This window comes from Lissotriton vulgaris, unplaced genomic scaffold, assembly GCF_964263255.1.
Source record: "Lissotriton vulgaris unplaced genomic scaffold, aLisVul1.2 SCAFFOLD_740, whole genome shotgun sequence".
Taxonomy (NCBI): domain Eukaryota; kingdom Metazoa; phylum Chordata; class Amphibia; order Caudata; family Salamandridae; genus Lissotriton; species Lissotriton vulgaris.
In genome coordinates, this window is record NW_028242705.1 from 336,170 (window position 1) to 350,666 (window position 14,497).

The 14,497-nt window shown below is 43.6% G+C and overlaps 1 protein-coding gene across 1 annotated transcript in view; it reads right to left on the bottom strand.

Moving 5' to 3' along the window:
• Positions 1–2,472: 2,472 nt before the first annotated feature.
• The window catches only part of ULK2 (unc-51 like autophagy activating kinase 2), a 480,539-nt gene continuing 468,514 nt past the window's right edge, over positions 2,473–14,497 (bottom strand). The window contains exon 24 of the mRNA XM_086948387.1: positions 2,473–4,434. Within this exon, the coding sequence (XP_086804513.1) occupies positions 4,367–4,434 (68 nt within the window). The 3' untranslated portion in view covers positions 2,473–4,366. The remainder of the gene's footprint in view (positions 4,435–14,497) is intronic.

Consider the following 14,497-nt stretch of genomic DNA (forward strand, 5'->3'; position numbering starts at 1 on the left):
TTACTCGATCCCCCCTCACCACCTATCTTAGGTCAGCCTCCTACTTCTACTTCGAAAATAAGTAATTTAGGAATCCTTTTTTTAACTCAATTTCCTTTGCTTTTTCAACTACCTCGGCCTCAGTAACTTCAACTCCTCAAAAGAAACCACTGGGTTGGGCAGACAAGAGCCCAGACTATGGCATGCTCCGACTATTCAGGCATCATTTAAACTGAACTGAAGGAGAAACTTATCAGTAGGGTACATAGGTTCCAAAACCAGGCTGTCAGAATATGACGTACGAAGGAGAATTTCACATATGAACCTGCCCTGAAAGTGCTTCACAGGCTTCCAGTAGAATAGAGAACTGAATAAAAGATTCTCTACTGTAGACAAGGCAATTCAGGGACGTAGGGTTGAGTGGATTAGCACCCTAAAACCCACAGACGTTCTTAAAATCAAAGACTGCACACTTGCTCACCTGAAGACTATTTGAATGACCGAAACACCAAGAATAGGCTCTGGAGTCATAAGTGCAAGGACATGTACGCTGTAGTTGCATTTGAAAATATATCTTTTTCTGCTAGCCAGTAACTGAACTTGGCACTCATAAGGGCTGCAACGGAGAATTAAGGCCTCCAATGCACTGATTAGATTATAATTTTCCCCTCAATGTACATTCTTTTTTCGATATATATTAGCATTCTAAAATAACTGCAAGGCAATGTTCTGTACTTTACAAAAACTTACTAAATGAATAATACAGTTAGATTTACATAAATATTTGGAAGTCTTGTCCCTTCTGATGGTTTATGCTTTCTAAATGAAGAGGCTACTTTAACTGGAGCTGCCTATCTATCTCTAGAAATGGAAGAAGACGACATGAAAACCAAACCTAATTATGGATATATTGAAGACTTTCCTCCCTAGGACGAGTGGTCTTGTTCGGATGATTTTTTTTAAAGCTGATCCTTCTGGTTTATTTTATAGCTGTCTCATTCAAGAAGTCCCTGCGGATAACAGTCTATTAGGACAGTAAAACAGCTGGCTGTGCCGTCTCTGTAAAATTAGTTAAGCATTTCATCGGTTCGAGGGCAAAAATAATTACAGCAAAGAGCAAGTACTGAACTCTTTACTCAGCTTCTTGAGTCGAACTGTATAATCTAACCAAATTTGGCATTTAGAGATACTTCCATGAGTAGTCATTGCTGTATTTTAACCTTGATCACAAAAGACAGTTCAGACACCGATAGGCTAGTCCGGAAGGAATCTTAAAGAGTCTATTCTGCATCTGGTCATCTGTAACAAAGCTTAGCGCTGAATTCAGATTTTTTTCTGAACTATCCAGACATTTTTAGCTATCATTGCAAACAAACCGTTTGACCCTTGAAGCAACAGAGTCATCACCATTCACCTCTGGTACTCCAGTATTAAAACTATTATTGAAACTGGAACCATAATAGAAATTATTACATTTTGCAATCCTCTTTACATTCCACAATTTTCCATCCTGGGTAATTACAGAATTAGCAAAAACTTTTTTGATTTGAATGGGTATCCCAAATTTGTTTAACCCCTTATTCATCAATCCTGGTCTTAGAATCTTAACCCAATTTCCCACAACAAAATCATGAACCTGGACTTTCCACTTGGTATATTGATGTTTGTGGGATAAGAAACGTTCGCTTCTCCAGATTTGTAATAGCCCTACAAGATTGAGTGACTAGACACGACTGCAGTCATCTATGGTTGCTGTAAATTTTATATCACACCCCCTGGATTGAGTCAAACAGTTTTTTCCAAATAGATCTGCCTTCTGAAATGAAACATTCTATATGAATGCCAATCCTGTACTGTTAGTGGGCCAGCAGATCACCAATAGGCTTATCTGATCTGAGGAAGCTTTTTCTGTTTTGATGCTTGATGAAGTGTTTATTGCATCTGTTGGTCATTGAATGAAACTGTCTCAAGGCAGACAACTTGTCCTTCCACACAGTTTGTAGTGTCGGTTACAATTTATTTTAGTTCAAGAGGACCCATCTACACATCACAACTACTCATCTTCAAGCATGACCAGTACTCACTTTCAATTAGCACTATTTATACATCCAACCCTCAACAAACACCAAATGCTCCCTACACAGAAAACCCTGGTACTTCTAGTGAGAATGTAATGCCTTATAAGACATACATTTCTATTTTTCTTGACCAAAGAATGCATGGATTGTAGCATGGATATGAGAGAGAGCACTATAGTATTTATTTTGGTGCTACTTCTCAAAATTTAACATTAGTTGTTGGCTTTATATGTCAATTTGTATTTGTTATTTCAGTATATTTTATGACAATTGTGTACGACCGGCTTCAATTTAAATAATCAATTTTAAAAGAAAAAACAGACCATTTTAAATATTTTTTGTGTGCACATTGTTATTGTGAAACTGCACAGTTTCAAAGTCTTAAATCCAATTATCTTTAAACATGCAATGAAGCAAGTTTTCATTATCAGTTTTATTGTAACTTAATATACATTTTTACAGACCATAATAAAAAGGCGTTTTTTGAGACAGGCCAGGGAGTAATCGGTTACAAGAACATTGCATGCAGTTTACAAATGAGAGGTAGAAACACTGTATTAAAGACCTAACAATACAAACTTTTGTTTTATATATATACACACACAAACATATATAAATAAACATTAAAATTATTGGAATTTCATTCGGATAAATAAGGTAAAAACAACCTCACTTGGTTAAAGTAAAGGAAAACTTTTTTAGTAAAGTACACAAAGGTGATGCATTAGGGATGTACAACTTTGCCGTCAAATATTGCAAATCACTTTGTCTATAAAAAAAGACTAAAAAAATGATTCCATTCATAAGTACAGTTTATTCAAGTATTCAAGCATCTGAGTAACAAAAAATAAAAATATTTCAACACATCCGAGCGGTTTCTATTGTGTGCCTAGACACCCAAGGACAGTTTATGATGAGAATGATGCTCAATTTAAATTTTCTGCATGAATCCTTGTTCTGAGGCTATTTAGAACGTGTAGGCCCTTTCAGCCGAACTGCTTTGTGGGACGAAACTGTGCCTGGAAATTAGTGCACAGAATTCTCCATTTCATTCAGCCATGTTGCTGCGGGTGATTCACCTGAATATTTGTTCCTTGTCCTAACACTGTCCAATAAAGTTGACAGACAAGAATTTGCAGTACACCTAATGGAGATCACAGGCAATAATGCACATTTCACATGCTCAGCTAACAGCCACAATCCATGTAAATCTATATAGATGTGTAAATAGCCAAGTAATCCAAAATTAATTCAGTACTAGGAAAATTCAAAGCAATGGTTGCTCCTTTTACTAGAGCATTAGACAAAAATGGAAACATATTACATGAGTGAAGTCTCAGTGTAGGGTTGCTACTGTTTTAAATGTGAAATATAACCAGTACAAACAAAGCAATAAAACCTTCTTTAGACAAATTATTTGTGCCTCGTTTTTTAACAGTTCCGCAAATGTCAGCGTAATATCGCTCAAGCTAATTAGTGCAAATTGACGTATCTGCATTGCCTGATGAAATAGTTTGGGAGATTTTGCCATACAGGTGAACGGCTTCTTCCGATGAGTTGTGTTGCTACCCTGTATTAAGTGCTTTTCTCATACTCAACGTTGATCCAACTTTGCATCTCTCTTCGAGTGTCAGAACTCATGAGCCGGGTAAACTGAAGGAAGATGCTTGGCTCCTGAAAGGAGTGCTTGTGCCATTTGTCCTGGTACACTCTATGGTTTCACCATGGGCCTTCAACCCAAGATAATGTCTTACCACAACTGCAGGCATTACCATCTTGTGCAGAGAACATAGCTTCACGCACATTATGTAGAACAATGGTGATTCCAAATACTTCTTTTACAGAGAAGGATGGCAGTCCTGTGTACTTTAGGGAGACACGGGTAGGTTGCAAATGTGAGTCACTGTTATTCCGTGGAGAAGAAATTAAAGGTTCCTTGACAGATCCTTTTTATCCAGGTAATAGGCTCTCCTTCACCTTGTTAGTCTCTGTCAAGTACGCACATACAAAAGACTCAAAGACACATAAGTGGTCTATCTGCCACTGTGAAGCAACAAGAACAGAGAGACTGTTCAGGAGCAGCCTTTTCTCTTCCCGAGGTACCTTCTGTAATTGTTAATTTTTCAAAGTTACACCTTTTCTTTGGTAGTCCCCACAAACGTGTTTTGCTCTTTTGCAAAAACAAAATAAGTATCCTTGCTGGAACTAAGACATGGGAAATATCGAAGGTGTGTCAATACAAAAAACCCAGAACAGATTCACTGAGAGGTGGTCCCTTGAGCACGTTGAGGCATGGTCCTGTGGGACTGCTACTGTTCGTACACTGCCACTGCACTGCAGCAAAGAGCAGATAAACGTCCTTCAACACTGGTTTTATCTGTGGATAATATGAAGAGAAGTCAGGAAACTTGTCCAGGTTATGCACTTCATTAAATCATCAAGAATGCTACCAAGCCTATCACATATTCTCAGGATACATTTCCACCCCAATCATGACAGAAACCAATTATTGTATCATTAGACTTATATCACTGACATCCATTTTAAGATATTGGATCTTAACTGATAATCCTTATGAATCTTCTGCAGCCTGGCAGTTTTCTGTAGAAAATATTCTATTTTTTATAAACCAATATTCTGTAGAAACTCATTACTGATTTGACTTCCAATTGCCTACAAACCTCTTTTATAGACACATGATTTCCAACTGACAATTATCTACAGATTAACATTTTGTGTATATGGACACTTTTCCATAGCTCATGGACGTTGGTAAACAGCCATCACAAGGAGATGGTGGCAGATAGCTTTTAGGAGCAGCATATACATCGAGGGTCAAAACCAGCATCATTTAATTTCACCAGTGAAGCTTAAAAGAATAAGTTACTTACCCTTGGTAACACATTATCTGGTAGAGACTTTCTAGCCAAAGATTACTTACCTCAGAATTAACCCCAGGTGTCAGACTGGATCCAGAAAGTGTTCATAAGCAGTAGCCCTGCATGCCAGTAGGTGACATCAATCACGGCAGGAGTGACATGCGCAGTGCATATACAGATGTCACCCCAGCATGCTGATGTTAGTTTCTTTTTGCAACTTTCCATGGCAAGAGTGCGGAGCCACAAAGAACATTGAGTTGGTCGGTAAGGAATCTGCTGACAGATTGAGTCTCTACCAGATACGGCTTTATCGAAGGTGAGTAACTCGTTTATCAGATAGAGACTTGTAGTGGCAGGTTCCGTGCCTTAGAATAGGTCCCTAAGCAATAATTACCTGGATGTGAGTCTACGAAACTGTTTCACACTAGTAGATCCTGGAGGACCGAATGAGCAAAGTGCTCATCCCGACCCACCTGACTGTCTAGGCAGTAAAAGATTTGTGAACGTGTTTAGAGAAGGCCACATTGCTGCCTGGTAGATATCAAGGACCCAAACTCCACGTGCTAATGCAGTGGTCACAATAATATAAAGATTACCAACTACACACTTCTTTTTATCCTCTAAATTGAGGGAAACAAACTAGTATTACTTTTTAGTTTGTTGGGTATCCTTTATTCATACCCCTTGATTTTGATATTTCATCATTCTTATATTTGCATGTATGAGAAAAACACTGGACATTTTACACTTTACACATAAATACAATACAGTTCAACAACACATCTATATACAATTCACATCAAATTTTTACCAACAAACAACTGATCTTCATAGGGTGTTTTTCGGCAATTTTTCTATTTTGGATTCCAGAGACTGAAGCATTAGTCACCGGACTGACGAACGCACAGGGAATGAGAGGTACGATGGTCCCACGCTGAGGAAGCCGCTTGAGTAACTAGAAGAAGCGCGTGAAGCACACAGCGCCTGAACGCGTGTACAGATAAAACAGGCAATGACCGGCCATCCACAGACATAACGACCAGGGAAGAGTGTGATTACAAATACAGAAATAGAGAGAAGTGTCCAAACAAAGACGGAGACACATGCAGGTAGAAACACAGAAGAATTATAGAGTAAAAAGCGATCCTGTGGACCGGCGACAAGCTGGAGAACAGACCAACATAAGAGACAGAGCCCTGAAGAGAACCCCGAAAACTGATGTCATCGGGTTCGAAGCGCGTCTTCATATAAAGGAAAATTGACACTAATTGTCTAGTAGACCAATGAATTAATTTGTGGTTTATTGAGCTTTTTTTCCGCATTAATTTGCTGTTTATTGAACCTTTAGTTGAACGTGACTTTGAACCTTTAGTTGAACGTGACTTTGTCCTGTCGTGGTGTTGCCGAAAAACACCCTATGAAGATCACTTGTTTGTTGGTAAAAATTTGATGTGAATTGTATATTGTATATAGATGTGTTGTTGAACTGTATTGTATTTATGTGTAAAGTGTAAAATGTCCAGTGTTTATCTCGTACATGAAAATATAAGAATGATAAAATAACAGAATCAAGGGGTATGAATAAAGGATACCCAACAAACTAAAAAGTAATACCAGTTTGTTTCCCTCAATTTAGAGGATAAAAAGAAGTGTGTAGTTGGTAATCTTTATATTATTGAGAATTTGATGGTCCAACCAACTACATGTCCCAGGACCTACCTCCTGAATCTAACAAAATGCAATGGTCACAGCCTTAGCTCTGGAGGAAAGAGCATACAAACTAGCAGGGGGTTGCTTCCTGGTCAATGCGTAGCAGATCTTAATGCAGAGGACGATCATCTGGAGATAGTCTGTTTCTGCATGGCCTTTCCCTTCTTCTTTGACACCCCACGAAGAGTTGGTCGTCCACCTGGGACTCTTTTGTGACTTCAAGGTAGAACAGCAACGTTCTTTTTGTGTCCAGTCGATTAAGTCACTCCACTTACTTAAGTTATGGATGCATAGCTACCCCAACATCGGGGCGTCCCAGCGCTCGTGGATGGGAGACCAGGGAAAGTGATGCTAGCTGGATGAAAGACAGCTAGGTATAGTCAGTTATTGAAAGACTAGGGAACACGGGCGCAGCAAACATACATATCATGCACTAGATGGATGAAAACAGCCATGTTTTGATGTGTTTTCTAAATGCCCAATGATCGTGTGTGCTGCGTGCCAAAAGAAGAATAGAGTTCCATAGGGCTGGGGCCAAGAACCTAAAAGAGCACCCTCCCGCTCTACTCCCGAGTACCCTAGGAGTACAAGCCAGATGCAGGTCTGCTGACCGCAATGCTCACGTAGGAACATATTGTGTACAGAGCTTCTGAAGTATCTGGGGGGCCAAACCGTGTAAGTGTTTGGAGCAGACGCTCATGAGAGACAGTGTCGAAGGCCGCACTCAGGTCCAATAAGATCAGTGCCAAGTTGTTGCCCATGTCCAGTGACGCCCTTAGCTGCTCTCTAACTGCCAGCAGGGCGGATTCTGTACTATGCTTAGGCCGGAACCTATTTTGTGACCTGTCCAAAATCCCATTACCTTCCAATTACTTGTTCAAGATGCCATTAAGATGGGATTCCATGATCTTGGCCAAGTAAGGAAGCAGAGAGATTGGCCAGAAATTTTCCGGCAGAGATGCATCCAGTGCTGGATTTTTTAGTAAAGGAACCACCTTGGCGTGTTTCCAGGATTTAGGATTTGCTGACGTCTTGAGCGATCTATTGATCAGTTCCCTGCCCTCAGTCATGATACAGTCCTGGAATTTACCAAAGGTGTCCGGTTTTATTGGATCATCAGGAGAACCTGATTTCTCCTTTGCTGCCAGACTCTCCAGGTCGTTGAAAGACATAGATGGTAAGTCTTGTAGAGAGTAGGGGAGAGCAGGTGAGGAATTGGGGGGCCACGTTTTAGCGGCGACCCTTCTGGAGTTGAGTGTGTTATAAATGCCCTCAACTTTACAGATGTAGTAGCGTGCCAAAGATTCACATTGCAGATTGGAGGATATGATGTTATTAGTTCCTGCTCTGGATTTTGTCATGTCATTTATAGAGGTACATGGTAAGCGTAAAAGGTAGGCAGGGTGATGGACTGGCCTACACAAAGGAGAGAAAACTTTCAGTAAAAAGGAATCAATCTCTAATGCGAAGAACCAGCTTGTTTGGATAGATGTTCAGGTATGGAGGCTTGGATGACAAAGCCTGAAGTTTACTGACCCTGAGGGCAGATGCTATTGCATCCAGGAAGGCCGTCTTGATGACAGAGCCTGCGAGGGCAATTGAGCAATGGCTCAAAGAGGGCGCACATTAGAAAAGTTAGGACTAGATTTAGGTTCCCCATAGGCATGATGAAGAGCAAAGGTAGGATATGTGTAGCAAACATTTCAAGAACATATTTACAACATAGGATTTGAAGAGTGATGGCTGATCTGGCAACCGCAGAAAGGCAGAGATGTCAGAAAGATAGCCCTTTAGGGCGCCCAGAGCAGAGAACGGATAAAGAAAAGGACCTGAGAGAGGAAAGCAAAAAGGGTGAACCGGTTTCTCTGCACACCATGCCACAAACTTGCCCCAACAGCAGGTGTATACAGTCTTGGTAGAGGGGCGCTTGGTTGCCAAGATCACTGTAGACTTCAGGCGGAAGGTCAAAGGCTGTCAATTGTTTCGGCTCAATCTCCATGCCCAAAGGTGCTGCGTTGACAGGTTTGAGTGGTGAACCATCCTCTGCTGCTGAGATAAAAGAACCTCCCAAAGGAGCAGCATGATCATAGGACTCTGAGCCCAATCCAAAATCACAAAGATGACTTGGGCACGCTCAATACTAATCTTCTTGAGAACTCCAGGCAGGAGTGGCATTGGCAGAAAGGCGTACAAGAGGCCTGAGTTTTAATCAAGTTAAAAAGCGTCTCTGATCCGTTTATGACTCTTCGGCCCTTCATGCACAGACCCATTCTGCTCTTCCGGCATTTTTGCTGACACTACCTACTGCAACACTACTCCTAAGGGGCGACTTTAATGATGTCCTAGACGGCTCACTAGATAGATTCCCTATCAGATCGAGGGTACAGGGTGGACGACGCCCCCTTGGTCTTTTAGATGCTTTGGGACTCACAGATAGTTGGAGGTACACACACCCTGACGAGAAGCAGTATACTTACTACTCCGCAGTTCACAACTGTCTTACACGCATTGATTATTTCCTGATATCAGCAGATGGCCTGCCTGGAATAGAAGAGGTAATAATCCGCCCTAGGGGCATATCGGATCATTCTCCACTGCTGCTAAAATACACACTTCACCAGACTTCCAGAAGGCGCATGTTCCCGCTTCAAGCTGGTTTTCTGCATGTTGGCCCTATCATGAAACATCTCACAGTCACTACCAAACAATTCTTTCAAGAAAATGCTGGGTCGGTGGACTCCCCTGGCACGCTCTGGGAGGCCTATAAGGGGGTCCTGCGCGGACAAGCATTAGCCTCAATTACGGGGCATAAACGGTCGCAGCGAGCTGAATTGGATAACCTAGAGGAAGAGCTAGCCACCACACTGACGGAACAGGCGGCGCACCCGTCACTCGCCGCCAACCTTGAGGTTCAGCTTAAACAAACTGCGTATGTGGCATATCAGTGGGAAAGTGCGAAAGCTAACCTCCAAGCGACCAGGCATAGGGTATACGAGCTGGGGGACAAGGCTGGGAAGATGCTAGCCTGGCTAGATAGGAAAGAATGAGCGAATAGGGTCATAGCACAGTTGCTGTCCCTCACAGGTTCCATGATCTCTAAGCCGGATGATACAGTAGACGTGCTGGCTGATCACTATGAACAACTGTATGCTCCCCGGCCGTCTTACACGTCTGAGGAGGCGTATGACTATATTAAAGATTTGACTATCCCTCAACTTTCCCCAGAAGCGGCACTCCTGCTGGAGGCAGATATCACCTTAGAAGAATTGCAGACTGCAACCTACTCGCTCGCGTCCGGTAAGGCGCTCGGGCCTAATGGCCTCCCAGTAGAACTGTATAAAAGGACAGCACAATTGACTGCTCCCTTTTTACTTGAGATGTTTCTTGCTAGCCTCGAAGTGGGAGAGTTACCGAGAGACCAGAGGCTTGCCACTATAGCTGCTATCCATAAACCTTGTAGACCAGATAGGGAATGTGCGTATTATCGCCCCATTTCCCTGATAAACGCAGAACCCAAGATTCTGGCCAAACTACTGGCGTTGCGGCTGACCCCCCCACCTCTCCTCTTTAGTACATCCGCACCAGTCTGGATTCATGCCACACCGCAGCACGGCCCTTAACTTGCGTAGGCTTCGCGCGGTGTTGGCACGTACGTCACATATCCGGGAACCGTCGGTCGTCCTCTCCTTAGACGCCACCATGGCGTTTGATACTGTAGAGTGGCCTTACCTCTTCGCATTGCTCTGTCATGTGGGCTTCGGACCTAAATTCTGCGCTTGGGTTCGCCTCCTTTACAACAAACCCTTAGCGCATGTCGCTGCCAATGGACACATCTCTCGGGACTTCCCACTTGGACGCGGCACAAGGCAGGGATGTCCCTTATACCCGCTGCTCTTCGCGCAGATTGTCGAGCCACTTGCAATCTGGATTAGGTGGGAATCCTCTATCAAAGGATTTTCTTGGACTGATACGTGGGAGGAACGCATATCCCTATATGCGGATGACATATTACTGTACCTCACCTCCCCCAAGAAATCCATTCTAGAATTATTGAACGTCTGTGAAAAGTTTGGTAGGGTATCGGTTTACAATATCAATTGGTCCAAGTCCGTTCTCCATGTACTGACCAGTCCCCCCTCTATTTTACCCTTGAGTTGCCCCCTACGACCTACTGTGACAGCATTCAAATACCTGGGTATTTTTATTACAGCAGACCCGAACGAATTTTACGATTTGAATCTTAATCCCCACCTAGAGCAGTTTCGAAGAGACGTTAAGGTGTGATTGACTCTCCCTCTTACGCTTTTGGGTAAGGCGGCGTTGTATAAAATGATGGCGCTCCCACGCTTCTATATGTCCTTGAAAATACGCCATTTCTGGTTCCTGACTCTTATTTTCGAACTATAGCTGTAACCGTCTCCAATCTTTTGTGGGACGGGAAGCCACCATGCATCGCACAGGACAAGTTGACAAAGAGTTGGTATGATGGGGGAATAGCGCTTCCAAACGTGGAGTTATATCACTGGGCGGCCCATCTTAAGCAGATTAATTACTGGTTGCACGCTCCGCAAACCGAGCCGGCGTATCTCCCTGATATACAGTGCTTGGAGAGCAGATGACTGATGGGTAATCTATATAGCCGACGCGTGCCCTCCGACTTACTCGGACCCACGCACCATTCTGTACACCTTAGGTTTAAAGCGAATAGACGTCTTAAATGCTCTGGGATGATCACACAAATGACACCACTGTGGGACTCCTATAGGTTAGGCTCCCTTGGTTCCAGAACTGGGATAACATCAGCATTTCAGTGGTAGGTGACATCTGGAAAGGAGGTAAGATGGTGGACTTCTCCCACCTCCAAACACATTATGAAATGGCGCAGACAGAGAAGTTCAGATACCTTCAAATTAGACATGCTCTCCAGTCGGTCATACCTCCAGGTACCGACCTACAGGAATCCTCTCCTCTGGAAGTTAGACTTCTGATGGAACACATGCCAAATAGGGCCACTTCTTTGACCTACCGGAAATTGATCAATAACCTTCCTGACTTGACGTCCACGCTGCAACAGAAATGGTCCTGTGATGTGGGCGACTTTGATGAGTCCGAGTGGCAGGAGGCCCTTTTGTCTCCCAGAGAAACGGCTATAACATCCAGGCTGAAACTGGTTAAACTCAAAATATTGCACCGCACATACTACACTAGAAGGACGTTATTCAAAATAGGGTCTACCTCTCATAAATATTGCTTACGACACTGCGGGGACGAGGGGACATTCTATTATACCATCTCGGACTGTAGCCGTATAGCTATGTATTGGACAGCTGTTATGCGTACGATTTCCCAAACTATAAGCATCTCCCCGACGCATGAACTCCGTCGTTGCTTACTGATTGTATGCGAGCCAAATGACCTAAATCACCGACAACAAGACTGGGTAATGCTGGGTCTGATGCTGGCAAAACGTAACATAGCCTTATTGTGGAGTTCGGACATGCTGCCTACCCTCCGTAAATGGTGCAGAAATATGGATGAAATGATGGTGGCGGAAAAGTCAGTGTTTATCCATCGTGGGTGCCCCAAGAAATGGGAGAAAATATGGGGGGCTTGGAATAAATTTTGTGGTAATATTTGTGACCCTCCGAACCTTGACGATGATGGCAGTGCCTCAGACTGACGTAGACTGGCCATGTAAAGATATAGTTGGGCTGCAGTGTTGTGTGCTCGTATAAATGACTCAGATGCTGAACAGGGCTGCTTTGTTCTTGTGATCCGCGCACTGTATGTTATATTGTCTGTATGTATCATTGCCATGCTTGTTTCTTGTTAATAAAACATTTTTTTTAAAAAGCATCTCTGAGCAAAAGCCGCCTTGAAAACTCCAGCACACGAAAGCGCCAACATTGCGTGCTCTCGGTGGTGGGGAACAGATATAACCAACTGCTGAAAAGGACCTTACGCCACCTCCGGATGGAGATGCCACTCATGATAAGCTAGGCATCTGCAGATGAGTTTGTCCGCCCTGGGGTTCAAAGAACCTACCAAGTGTTAAACCACCAGGGATATGCCATGAAGTTACCGTTATGCCCAGAGAAGCAGGGCGTCTTCACAATATGGCCACAACCCCACCCGCCTTGTTTGTTGCAGTACCACATGGCAGTGCTGTTGTCCGTGAACACCTGGACTAGCCTTCCTATAATGGAGGGTGCAAAGACTTCCAATGCCAGCCTAATCGTCCGGTGCTCCAGTAGGTTGATGTGGACTCCGAATTCTGCTGGAAACCAAGTCCTCTGATATCAACCTCTCACAGATGGCCACCCCATCTCAGAAAAGACCCATCTGTCACCACTGTCAAATTTAGTTGGAGAATAGAGACATCTGCTGCTGACCCAATTGCGGTTTGTTAACCACCACTGCATAACTTGCCCAGTTGTTTCAGAGATCGGATGTCAGAGAGATCCCCTGATGCTGCGCCCACTGGTACTTCCGGTCCCACTGCAGAGCCTGCATATTACAGCAGGCATGTGTCACAAGCAGGATGCAGGAGGCCCAGCAGCTTCAGAGTCAGTCTCACCGAAATCCAGGATCGAGGATGAAACACTGGCATCACAGACTGAATATACTGGACTTGTCATTCGGGAGGATAAGCACTAAAATTCAACATGTCCAGAACAGCTACGATGGAAGGGAACGCCTGAGTGGGAGTAAGGTTTCACTTAGGACTCCAGCGTGTGCAGGAGGTCCACCTTAGTCTGAAGGTGGGAGACAACAGCCTTGGGCAAGGCTGCCTTCAACACCCATTCATCAAGATGGGGGAAGATGGTCTTTCTTGGCTATTACTTCTTGGCAGAGCGAAAAGAGATGGTCATCCGTCAGCCTATCATAAGTAGGTGGCATGGGTGGAGGGATGGTCAAGAAGGGGAGGGAGATCTCCCTTCTGACAATCTGAAGAACCCAGCAGCGTGATGTTATAGACCTCTAGGGGGGTAGGTGATGGCATATACTACCTCTCACTGGGAGCCAATAATGGAAAGAGGGCAAACTAAAGGGGTTTTGAGGCTGTGACGGTTAACCTCTGGCTGCCCAACCGATGGGGTTTGTGGGTACCGCTTCCTCGGCCGCACAGAGGCTGGGAAACCTGTGCACTGTGGTGGCTGTGCGGGTAAGAAGTGGCTGGATGCCCCTCCTGTGGCCATGAAAGGTCGGAATACGCTCATATCCCACTTTTTTTTCTGGGAAATAACAATGGGAGTAGGGGGTAAATCTTTAATCCCCCTTTCTCGAATTCTATCTACAAACAATGTATGAGAGCACTTGGGCACCTAGGGGGATGTATGAGGTTTCTGGCAGATGTGCTATCTGAAATGTGTGGTTAGGACTATGCCTACAGTGATGCATGAACCACGTGACCATGGATGCGGTCGGGTCCAGTCATGGTCCTTTCTCATCAGGTATGAAATAAGAAATGTTGGTGGTTATATACTTACCACTTCTCTTTAACAATGTCAACATATGGATGAAGTGATATATATATCTGGCATGAAAAATGGTGTGGTGATGTTGGTGTGATTGGCGCATATTGATTAGGAGGTGAACATCATGAAGGAGTAGTTTCTTACCTGTAACTCCAGTTCTCTAATAGGGGTATCTCTGTTATAGTCCTAATCTAGTGAATAGTCCCGCCCATGTGCGTGGAACCCGGAGCAATCAAAATAGTCTCTTAAGTGGTCTTCTTCTGCAGTCCTGTATAGACACTTAAGAGAAAATCAAAGACAAATAATGCAGCCTAAAACTACAAGGCTACACTGGCCAGCACTTCATCTTGAAGTGAAAAAAGATAGCCAAATA